At 40.2% G+C, this 13,044-nt stretch overlaps 1 protein-coding gene across 2 annotated transcripts in view; it reads right to left on the minus strand.

The window, feature by feature from the left end:
* Positions 1-9,504: 9,504 nt before the first annotated feature.
* Positions 9,505-13,044, minus strand: part of LOC108428257 (von Willebrand factor A domain-containing protein 5B2) — a 53,437-nt gene continuing 49,897 nt past the window's right edge. For both annotated transcript variants that reach the window (XM_037531061.1, XM_037531062.1), the window contains exon 22: positions 9,505-12,549. In XM_037531061.1, coding sequence (XP_037386958.1) covers positions 11,908-12,549 — 642 coding nt within the window. In that variant the 3' untranslated portion in view covers positions 9,505-11,907. The remainder of the gene's footprint in view (positions 12,550-13,044) is intronic.

A 13,044-nucleotide genomic window follows, 5' to 3' on the forward strand; every position in this document is an offset into this window, starting at 1 on the left:
TGATGGTCTCTGTTTTTTCACAATAATGTGCAAATGGCAAAGTTCTGTTTACCATATTGCATAATGTTTAATAGAGAACAATGTGATTTTTTTAAAATTTTGCTTTTGAAATATGAAAGGAGAAATGTGTTAAATGTGACGCATGTATCTTTCCTGTTACCATAGTTGTGTGTACAGTTTACTTTAGCTTTTTTTTTCTCTTCAAGAGCCTAATTTCAAGTAGCTGCTACAACAGGTAAAACACTTAGTGCTATGCCATTGCATACAGCCACTAACCCATTTTTCCTCAGAATTATAATGTGTAAAATGGTCATTAGTTGCTAAAGTTATTTATGCTGTGAACTAGTGGTTCTCCCTTTTGTTCTGGTTACTCCAAGCACTGCATATACATGAGATTTTTCTCTGCTCTAGCACACAGCGGATCATCTGCCTCCATCTTGCCCTATCCACTGCCTCCTCTACTTTTACACCAACCATCTCCATGTCCACCTTCACTACATCCATAAACCTTCTCTGAGGTCTACCTCTTCTCCTTCTACCCGGCAGCTCCATCTCCAAAATTCTTTGACCAATATATCCACTATTCCTCCTCAACACATGTCCAAACCATCTCAACCTGGCCTCTCTGGCTTTATCTCCAAACTGCTCCACCTTCACTGTCCCTCTGATCTGCTCATTTCTTCTTGTGCTTCAGAATTTGTTAATTACACTACATCCAAAAGTAAGACACCTTCTCATCCAGTGTTTCTACTGAATCAAAGGTATTAATGAGGAGTTTGTCCCCCCCTTTGCTGAAGTAACATCCTCTACTAATCTGGGAATCCTTTACACTGATATCGTAACATTGCTGTGGCATTCAGCCACAAGAGGATCAGTGAGGTCAATCTTGGGTGATTAGTTCTGGATCAAAAACACTAACTCATCAAACTCATCCTAAAGGTATCGGATAGAGTTCCATCATGCTGGAGACTGCAGTTTCCCAGTTCTACATCCCAGTTTATAGCCTTCTAGCCAGCACTGAGCATATTGGTCATAGGTTTTTAATGAAATACTCCAAACATTTTGCAACCTAATCACTTATCTCCTACATGTGTAGTGCACAATCACACAGACAATGTATTTTCAGCATATAGCATATGCCTATAACAAGCATTTGATTTAATGCATAGTCCAAGTTTGTAAACTCTTATTTAACTAGACTATTAATGTTTTTGTGTGAACTTGCCTTTAGCTAGTTCAACCAGCCCCACTTGTTTGAGTTGATCTGAGGCATTTTAGAGAAGCTGAAAGAATCATTGCAGTGCTATGGCCTTCAGATCCCGAGTTTGGCACCAGTGCAGTAATTCAGGACTCCAGGACTGAGCTTTAGAGCCACTGGTGTCCACCATGTACATTTTCTTATTGGGCTGACTGATCTCACCTCAAGTCGATAGTGATGTATATGCAAGCATATTTATTTTTAGCTCTGTGCCTTAATGTGTGAATATATGCTGTGAGAGAGAGGGGTGAGTGACTCAGCATTCTTACTGATAGAATTCATTTATTATATATAAGTGTATTTGAAATTTCATACATCAGGAGCTGGTAATGAGCTTCATTACTATTTTGTGCTCTCTGTTTATTCGCTGCTTTAGTTAATAAAGTTCTTCTGCTTTTAAACTGCTTGGGCTTCATTTTCATGCCCCTTTGGACTGATGCATGTGATTATTTTGAGCAGTCTCTGTGAAGCCATTAAACTTCCACTGTTTTGCCCGAATGAATTTCAGTTCTGTGCGCTGTGCTTTTGTGTTTTCATGGCTCAGACACGTGACTCAGCCCATCAGGCAATTGTCAGATCCCTGCTGAGCTGAGTCAAGCATATCAGAGGATTAATTTATTAAAGGATTCCACCAAAGGTCCCTTTTTTGCTGTCTCTGTGTATCCTTCCCCTATGAGAAGACAACTCAGCACTATGGTTCTGAAAGGATGTGCAGCTGTCAAGAAGCTGTTACTAAAGAGTGGAAATAACCAAAAAGAACATTTGCAAATTAAATAAAGAAGCTGCTGGTGTTCTCAGAACAATTGACTGTCCACTCCAAAGCCCAGACCTCAACATCACTGAATGTGTTTTGGATTTCTTGAATTGTGAAAAGCAGAACCCCTAGGACTGAACCTTGGAGGTGTGGAAAGATATCCTTGCAAATTTTCTTTGAAAAACTGAAAGCGAAATGAAAAACTTGTACTATATGGTCGTTTTAACTTGAAGTTAAATAAACGAAAGCTGGTCTCTGATGTTTGCACAGTACTATATATAGTGCTTGTGAGCTCAGTGATTACTTATTTATAATTTTATTGTGGTTCTATTCCATTTAGGAAATTTGGTCCTCACTAATTTACACATATGTTACAGTACATTTCAAAACTGTGCAGCAAGCTGTTATATCAAAACCAGCCACTAGGTGACAGACAAGGTTTATTTTTTAACTGGAAGTCAGTTTGTGGAGGTCGTTTAGATTAGTCTGTATTGTTCTTTAAGTGGTGAAGAATCCAGAGAGCTTTAAGTATTCCCTACTGTGTACATACAAGCCCTCAAATCCCTCTTTAACCCATCCATATTCATTAGTCTTAACAAGGCAGTGTCTTCTTGGTAAATGTAGCTCATCTCAGGGGAATTCTGAGGAGAATGTTGAAGTTGATGTGAGTGTATGTGGTGGTGGTAGTGCTGTTTGTGTGTATGCAGTTGAGTGCTAGTGTGTCCTTGCTCCTGTGACAGCCTGTGATGGGTAATCCATATTGGAGCTTGTGTGTGTGTCCTTGTCACTTCATGTCAAAAGTACTTGATTCATACTCAAAGCCTCGTCAAACCCCTAAAGTTCTGCATTTACAGTTTGTTATGGCATAAACACCAAAATAATCAATAATCAATCAGTATTCAAACTAGTACTTTAGCCTGGATTAGGGAGCCCTAATGACATTGATTTACCTTGAGGCAGAGGTGCAGCCAAGTTTCTATAGGAGGTTTCTATGGGGTCTTACCAGCAACACAGTAACAGGAACACAGGGTTCAAATCAAATAGGGAGCTGGGGGGATCTCCCAGAAGACTAAAAGGGACCCCCATTTAAAATGTTAACACTATGACTAACTAAATGCTTGTCTTCTTTTTTACATTGTCCTTGTGTTCAACATTATATTATTGTTCTATTTTTCTATGGTGTTTGAGATATTTGGCTAAGCTAATGACAGCTTAGCTAGCAAGCCAAATATGCCAAACATCACAGCACAGGCTTAGTTTCAGCTAACTGATGCTAAAATTCCACCTGTTTAGAGAATATCTAAACATCTAATATCTAAGAGTGCAAAGTGGAGTGACTGGTATTAGAGAGGAAACTGAAATCAAATGTGTGTAATTCTTAGCTGTTTTACTTTTAGTTTCCTCATAGTCAGACTTTATGTCAGAGACACATAATTTGAACCCTACTGTAATAGCCTGTATCAAGGAAGGGCAACTCTTACTGGCATAAATTGCTATAGGAGAACAGGTTTTTACAAACTATGTGGAAATTTGCAAGGAAGGGGGAAAAGGGGAAAACATGCATCAACAACTAAAATAAAACACAATACATGAGTGATAACTGATAATAAGAAAGTCATTGTAAGTATATGATACATGTAAAAATGCTTGAATTGTCATTACATTTTTGTCATTACAGTATTTTCACCCACTCCCATTGTCTCCATGAATGGACAATCCTCCAATCTACTAGCTGCATGACCAAATCATAGGTGTGATGTTATTCATGATAACAGAATCCCTCTCCTGTTTTATCATGTTAATCATTTCCCCATCACATAGATATTTTTGAACATGGGTGATTTTTCAAAATAATGTGATACCTGGATGCTATTATTAGGCTCTCTAAACTAGTCTACACTCTCTATTCTCTTTAACTGGAAGAGATCGGCAGATAACCTAAACGCTAACAGACGCCTCCAGTAATATTTAAAGACAGGCTTTTCATTTTTGGTCTTTACTGGAGGAGTCACTGTAAAACTACAGCTTACATATTTAAGAGTATATTTCCTCAATGCCAGCTGCAAGTTGTGAACCCCTGTGAACTTCAAGTCTTTTTTCAAGTCGTATTGAAGAGCTGACAAGAAGATACATCATCAACTAGGTAAAAAGCATATCTTTAACAAATAAATTGGTTGCTGCGGATTGGGCTGCCCACCGCAAGTGTGCTCACTGCCCCCTAGTGTGTGTGTGTGTGCTCACTAGTGTGTATGTGGTGTTTCAGTTCACGGATGGGTTAAATGCAGAGGTGAAATTTCCCCGTTGTGGGACTAATAAGGGTCACTTAATCTTAATCTTAATGTGTACTGTGAACTGTTGGAAGCTGTGACTGTCATGGCTAACGGTTTTGGGCTACTCTAAAAATTTGCTACAATTTTGAAATATTAGGAAAAGTTTCAGTAATTTTATGATTGTTTGGGTAGTGACAAAATGGAATGTTAAATTTGAATAAAATAAGCATAATTAAGGTATAGAGTCACTCAAAGCAAAAGTCTGTCAATTAAAAGGCTGAAATGTTTTCAGCTCTGACTTTGAACCAGTTTGTTAGAATGATCCATTTAAGTATGAAAAATAACGAATAGGAGAAAAGTTTAAATGCTATGGTAAGAACAGCAACAAGTCACAACTATATGTAGAAAAATCAGAATTTCATTCTGCTACTCTAAAGAATAAAAACTGATTAAAATGCCTTTTTTTTCATTTTAATAAACTTAGTGGAAGCAAGAAAATGGACAAAAAGACCAAATCCAAGAGCGAGCGCTGTTTAACCAGTACTTTAGGTCTCTTCTGCCTCTTTCTCTCACCTGATGGCTCATCCCAAGGCTACTACTTATATATTTTACACCTTGAAGCCCTTAACCATGGAAATACATGTGTAGTGTGTGTGTGCAAGAGAGAGAGAGAGAAAACAAAGTTAAATGTGCTATACTTAGCAGTGATATGGCAGAGAGGCACGTAGCGCAAGGGCCTCTGCTGTGACCCCAACAATAATAATGGAACTGAACCTCGAGGCTGAAAATAAAGGCAAATGGTGAGGGCATTTTGTGCTTCTGTCTTTCTGGGGGCTAAATCAATGTTTAAGCTATGTTTCTGAGGGCTCAGATAATATGGAATTGATCACATACCACCACCCTGAACACAAAGTTGATCCCCTGATGATCTGAAAGCTCATTTGAACACAGATTCAGAAAGGCCTCACTGGGAAGCCAACACAGCACCCCTCCAGTAACACAGGATGACAAAATGAAGCGTATTTGTGAGGATTTATAAGCCAATATATGTTAAGAAATGTTATACAGTTCCTACTGCAGTAGTTTTTTTCTTGTTGTTTTCAGAGTGAAAATGGGGCGTCGTCACTTTTTGACACGTATGATTTTGCCATTTTTTTTAGAATCTACTCTACGTTTAAAAAAAAGACTAGAACCAAAAGAGACTGCAAACATCAGAGATCCCTCCTCATTTTTTTATTTCCAGATACACAACCATTAATCATTGTTATTCATTTTTCAGGAGATTAAATAATTTAATCCACTTGCATAAGAACGGAGAAAGTCAAAGTAATGTAAGTAAAAAACGAAAGTATCCAAAACTAGAGCTAAAAAAATTATTAAAAGAGAGAAAATGTGACTCCTGACAATCATGCAAGACCTGGCAGACCAACAAAGCTGTCACCATTTGATAACTAGTATTTTGATTTTTGAGGAAGAGGAGAAAGTCAAGCTCTCTCAAAAAAAACTTCCACAGGTGTTTCTGTCCATCCTCTCACTGTGAGAAGACAACTCAGCACTGTGGGTCTGAAAGGTTGTGTAGCTGTCAAGAAGCTGTTATTGATAAAAAGAAACACTTAAAGAAGAACATTTGCAAATCAATCAAACAAGCTGCTGGTGTTCTCAGAACAATGGACTGACCACCCCCGAGTCCAGACTTCAACATCATTGAATGTGTTTGGGATGGCTTAGATTGTGATAAGCAGAAAATACAAACAACATCTAAGACTGAACTTTGGCCATGTGAAAAAAAAATCTACGCAGATTTCTTTGAAAGACTAAAAGCAAAATGGAAGCTAAAGGCAAAGCATGGACACACTAAATGCTGAAAACTGTATTATTTAGTTGTTGCTGCTTGTGTGTAATTTTCTGTTAAATACTTTTTTCTGTTTTTTTCTGACTGAATAATTTCATTGTTGTTTTGACTTAAATAAATAAAGGGTGATCTCTGACATTTGCAATAAACCAGCTGGTTCAAAGGCTCCAGAAGATCAATTCAAGAAAACTTGGCTTCTTCCAAACTTCTGTGAGACTGCTGTATCTGATCCATTCACACCAGAGCAACAACAACACTAACAAATCACCACCATGTCAGCATCACTGCGAAGCTGAGAATGATCCACCACCCAAATAATACCTGCTCTCTGGTGGTCCTAACCATTGAAGAACAGGGTGAAATAGGGCGAGGTATGCAGAGAAACAGATCGACTAAAGATTTGAGAACTACAAAGTGCTCGTATACAGTAACTGATCCTGATAAAATGGAAAATTTTGATGACTGTTAAAAGGCGTCACTATTAGGCCCTTTCAGGTGCCTGTGCATCAGAATATCACGGTACATTTCATGAAATAAAGTATTGTGATATGGGATATTTTGCCTACTCTGACATCACTCTTAGTGAAACTTATGTGGTACAAGGTCATCTGTTTGTTTAATACTGATGTCATATCCCTCTCAGCTGTTTTATAACAGGAATGAATGCACTTCTAAAGTGACACCCACTCTTCTTAATACACACAAGCACTGCATTGTGTTGCTGTTATTTTCTGCAACTCTCCAATTGCTGTAAGCCTGAGGTTTTTGTGCTGCCCACAAGGTGAGTCAGCATTAGCGCTGTATGACTCAGCAAAATCGGAGGACGTTCAGAACACAGTGCACACACACATCAGAGCTCGCACATAATTAAGATGTAGTCACCTGAGAGAGAGAGAGAGAGAGAGAGAGAGAGAGAGAGAGAGAGAGAGAGAGAGAGAGAGAGAGAGAGAGAGAGAGAGAGTGAGAGAGTGAGGGGACACGTTAAAACAGCAAGCTGTTAATCATGAGCTAAGAGAGACCAAAAGCTCGTTTCTGTACCTGCGCTGATTCTGATGAGTGATTACTGAGCTTGCTGTCCCTGCCACTCCCTTTCACAGGCCTACTGAAAAGCTGTATATTTCAGTAATAAACCTTGGATTTACTCTAAACAACATTTGCAGGTTTGTCTTCTTACTATACATTGCACACACATTCAACATGCATACATTTGGCACCATGTTGTTCTTTTATGGCCAGACCCAAGATTGGGCAATAACAGAAGTGGCATGAGATGCTTCTCTCTGATGTGCAGCTTTTCTAAGACAGGGGATGGGGTCAACAGAGCAGGGAGTGTGAGCATTCTAAGCAATAATTCTACCAGGGCAACAAAAAGACAGGACTTGTCTGCTAGAGCCAACTAAGCCACCAGTAATGTGAGCGGGCTAATATTTAATGGGCCAGTTACAACATTTACCTCAACTTCTGCAGCATTGCTCTTAGAGGTAATAAATACACTGAAGTATAGCTTATATGTTATCATATGTTTATCACAAGATTTATAAGTAACAAATTATTCATTCAAAAAAAAAGAAAAAAAGAAAAATCATGCCACCTCCATCGCACACGCCACCAGCTCACCATTAGTGGGCTCTGACAAAATACACAGACCATTAAACATTGAAAATGTGACGGTTTACAATACTCGATGACTTTACATTATCCCCAATATTAATGCCCGAATGTACTCATAAAGCTGCTTGTAGCTGCAAATCTATCAAACGCCAAAGCCCACCAAACAGTCATCTGCTTGGTGTGCCACTGCGTCCATTGAATTACGGCCTCAGCAAACTCAGGAAAGGAGTTGATAAATCTGGGTAGTGCATCCAAATTACTCTTCAGGGCAGCGTCACCACAGTCGATTGCCAGAGTCTCGTTTTTTCATTCCATTTTTCTGAGGTTTGTTAGGCTGCAACATGCACAACACACCAGCAAAGCCACATACCAAAAATATTATCCAAAAAGTTACATGGATATGTATCATATTTAGTTTTTCTGATGTTTGAAAGTCCACAGTAATGTCACATTTGAAAATTACAGTAAAACTATGAGTAAAGAGACGTTTGTTCAACATTTGAAATACTGTGCAGTAAATCCAACTTAACAAAGCTAATTCTGCTTTCTTTCTGGAGAAACATGCAGTTGGTGTTCTTTAGTGCTGATGATGTGCTCCATTCTCAGAAAAGTGTATTGTGATGGAATTTCTCACTCATTTGGTAAAATACTGTCTGTTGCCTGTTCTTAGTTATTAATAATAGGCTAATATCATGACGAACTAATATTCTACACAGAGATATATCGTCTGACAGTATTTAACACAGCACTTTGACCTAACTTAATAAAGAAAAAGGGAAATTCTTACAAGTTTTAAATGTACAGCTATGTAGCAAACTAACATCAAACAAACTGCTTACTTTCTAAAATACAGCTGTAACATCTCTGTAATCTATTTCACTGAGCTCAACAAACAATTCTTTTAAAAGAGACATATATATGTAATGTATAAATATATATTTATATATATATATATATAAAAAATCGGCTTTCCCGACCAATCAGTGGAGACCATCTAAAACAAAAGGTCATGGGACAAGGACACACGCTCTGGCCAATCACATGAGACCAGTCCCAGTTCTCGACCAATCAGGCGAGATCGCCTGAAACAGGTCTCCGAAATGGTTCTTCCAGCAGCCAATCAGAAGGGGAGAGGGGCGGGTCTTACCGAAACAACTGGTCCCCTTTAGTGCTGAGATCGGCGCTCTCGATGAGTCCCGAGTCTTCGACGTCGCGTCCGCGAGGTTCCTCGTCTCACGAGGATCAACGCACCGGCAGGGCGGCTCCGCACCCTGTGAGGAACGCGGCGGGTTATCCCATTAGCCGAACCCCGGGGGGCCCCACAGCCGCTCCGCGCCGTCATTGCCGTTTTAAGAAGCACATGTAAATTAGCCATGAGCCACGGCGGCTCACAACGGCGGTGAGCCAACGAGAGAAAGAGGGCGTGTCGACCCTGTGATTTCGTCACCATTTAAACTCCCGGCCGCCAAGTTTGAACTCAGAAGACTGTCATTCACATGTTAGGAAACAAAGAAAATAAAAACGAAAGCATAGAAAAATCAACCCTTTGGTCATTCTTCATACTCCATACACACAGAAGTATAACGTATGTTATTTTTCATATTGTCATACAGTCTTTCCAGTCTTGGTTTAAGCTGCAGATTTACCCAGAGCAGCATTTTATCTGGTAAATGTGTCAAAGCTTGAAAATAAAATTCAAATTTTGGTACAAATCATCAGTTACAGTATTGTGCATTGAAAGCCATGGACAGACAATAGCCACATTTGAAAAAAGCTTTATTGCAGGATCTAAGGCATCAATCAGTTTGAAGACTTTACAGCATTTCTCAATACAGCCACCGACATCAAAAGGTAATACAGTGCCTGACCTCATCTTACCCTGTGACTCGTTTTTTTTTTTAGAACATCCTTTTTAGCAACTTGTCATATGGAAAATTTAAAAAGAAAATAAAAGCAGCAGCATCTAAACTAGATACATCCAACAGAAGCCACTCAATATTACACAAATGTCAATTATGACAATACAAAGAAGCATCCAGCAGCAGGAAAGGTGACAGAAACAGCAATAAAAGTGCCCAGACAGGCAGTCTCTGAAAGCAACGGGCAAGTCAGTTCCTTAAAGAATAATAATTCCACAGATTTTTCAAACCTTCTGTATAATTAAGCAGTTACAATACCAACAAAATCCTTCTGAGTGGTTTAGTTTTAAATGCTCCATTCCAAAGAAACTTGCTGAGGCAGAATTGTTCAATTTACTGTGACAGGAACCAGACATTTAGAGTTTCATACCACCAAACACTCCACCACAGAAAGTCATTTCAATCTATCAATTTCATGTAGATATAACATCTGGTTCCTATCACTAATATTGTAAAGAAATCAATGTCATCAAGCTTCTCAGTTTCTCTATAACCATCTGAACCATTCCACAACAGACCACTTCAACTGACTTTACATCTCAACAACTTGGAAAAATCTGTGGAATGCAACTTGAATACTCACAGCATCTTGCAGAATTGATTGGAGCGAGCTACTAAAGACAGTTCACTATGAAGTGGCCCCACCTCTTGGAGCAGATAGAGGCTCTAGTCATTTCATGGATTTTATCTCTCTCTCTCAACTCCTGGGAACCCACTACCTTATCGGTTTCAAGTATTACCTTCTCCAACACCCAGGATCCAGCTCATGAAGGGCTTGAAAACTGGCTGATAAGTTGGATGAGAACTAGATGTGATGGAGCAGGGAGTAGCTGAAACTGCAGTTTAGTATGTCCCATGGTTTCAATGTGCATTCTGAATGTCTAGAAGTTAATATATGGACATAAAGTGAACAGTGGAGAACAACAAAAAAAGTCTTTAGTCAGTACCAAAGTATCATAAGAAGTCATTTCCCTGCTGCTATGGATCTTTCCTCTTTTCCTCCCTTTTCTGTTTTTCAATGCTGTATTTTCCCCTGACTTCCTGGAATGCAGCATAATGAACACTCAGATAGTGATTTCAGTATTCAAACACTGGCACCTGGAAAGTTTAACCGGGTATTTGATTACTCGTGCACACTACAAGTTCTTTACATTCATTAGAAATGGCTTAAAAGGCAGAATAATGTATAGTATAGAGGTCACCAACCCTCCTTCTTCCCTTTACCCTTCACCCCCACTCCATTCCTTTACCCAGCACTAATGCATAAGGTCCAACCAATCAGCAAGTTCTGAAGAAGTTCAGTACCTGGAGGACATTTGGCAGATTGTGGTTGGAACTAGACTCCATAAAGTAAGACCTCTTTAACCAGGGTTGGTGGCCACTGTTCTAAGACAAGGGAACGTTTATGAAATTGGAGCCCTTACTATTGCTTGAATAAAAGTCCTTGGGATGTCATCACTGTTATCCCTGTTCATACAAGTACAGAGAGTTTCTGTGAGAGTTAGACCAGGATCAGTGGTTCACATAGAATTACAGAATAAGCCAATTTGGTCTGATAGGACATGCTAGGAGGAATTAGTATGTCTTGCTGGGCTGTAAACAGATATTGCATTGTATGTACAATCTTGGGTTCTTGTTGACCAAGTAGAGTTGGAGGTTCCATCATGTGTTGTCTGGGTTTTAGCAGATAATGTAGAGTTGGAAATTCTATTATGTTGTTTGCATTCTAGCAGAGAATGTGGTGTAAGAGGGCCTGTCATTATGTTGTTTGGGTTCTGGGAGAGCATGTGGAGTTGGAGATTCCATCATATTGTGTGGTGTTCAATGTCCTCTCATATGCTGTTTGGTTACTAGCAGAGCGTGCAGAGTTGAAGGTTCTATCATGTGGTGTTTGGATTCTAGCAGTGCATGTGGAGTTGGAGGTTTTGTCATATATTGTTTGGGATCTTGGAGAGTACGTGGAGTTGGTGGTCCTGCCAGATGCTGTTAGGGTTCTAGCAAAGCATGTGAAGTTGGAGGTTCCATCATGTGGGGCTTGGACTCCAGCAGACCATATGGAGTAGAAGATTCCATCATATGTTGTTTGGGTTCTAGCAGACCATGTGGAGTCAGTGGTTCCATCTTACTTGCTTGGTTTCTAGCAGACCATGTGGTGTTGGAGGTTCTGCCACATACCTGGGTTCTAGTGGAATGTCGAGTCACTGTTTCCATTACATTTGGGTCCTAGCAGTTGGAGGTTTCTGTCACATGTTGTTTGGATTGTAGCAGAGCATGTTGAGTTGCAGATTCTCATCCCAGTGGCGGAGCAATAGGAACAGTTGTCTTGCAGCTGCCCTGAGCCCTGGCAGGTCCACACCCTCTGGCAGTGACTGACATTTGAGCCAAAAATCAGCCTTGGCAGCCACTAGCTCCCATTCCACAAAGTAGCCAGCACAGTGGTGCTCCAGCCAGGCCAGAGCCAGTGCTGTAGCCCAGCTGGAGCTTTCCACATCTAGCTGTGCCAGTTCTTCCCCATGAGGGTCCACCCCCTCCAGTGGAGAGCCCTCACACATGTCTGTCTCAGAGCCACGCCCACTATCTGCCTGCAGGATGCCTCCCACTGGTTCTGGAGACCCCTCCTCTGGGTCAGAAAAAACGGTGAGGGGCTCGTTATCATAGTAACGGCGTAGGCTGGCGTGAGGCTGGTGGGTGCTAGTGTGGTCCATAGGCCTGTAGGGGGCAATGGGGCGGGTGCCAGGAGGTGAGATGCAGCGGTATGGTGGGCTCAGGCTGCTGCGGTGGCTCAGGTAAGGAGATGCCCTCTTCAGACGATCCAGAGGAATGTGAATGCACTCTGAGAACGACTCACACAACAGGAACGCACCCGAGGCCAGCTGCAGACGCACCTGAACGGGTGTCAAAAGGAGAGATACAAATGAGGGGAAAAAAAACTCTGGTTACATACATGAATGCTACTCTGATCTGAAGCCCATCACTGCATTTTCCTGTAATTTTATTAACACTTTAGTTTTTTTCATTAATCATGAACTGAGTTTTGTTTACTTATTAATTATTACTTCATGTTTGTGGTGGGCTTAGGGCCAAAAAGACAAAATAGTAGAAGAATGAAAAAAGTAAGTATGTTGAAATCAAGTTTTTAACAAGGTCACACAGTGTCCCTGATGCAAAGCACCAATTGACTGCTAATTGGTTCCCACTTTGGAAATTTTATAGCCTGCAAAACATGAGCGAGTGATAAGCCAGATCTGTGAGGTGCTTCTTCACATTGAAGCATAAAATACTAAACAGTAAATACGAATTTAATAAGTAATGTATAGTATAAAATATCTTCCCTTACTGGGTGAGGAAGTGGGGTTAGAGCAGTGTTTCTCTAGCTGTAC

This window comes from Pygocentrus nattereri, chromosome 19 (genome assembly GCF_015220715.1).
Source record: "Pygocentrus nattereri isolate fPygNat1 chromosome 19, fPygNat1.pri, whole genome shotgun sequence".
Classification (NCBI taxonomy): Eukaryota; Metazoa; Chordata; class Actinopteri; order Characiformes; family Serrasalmidae; genus Pygocentrus; species Pygocentrus nattereri.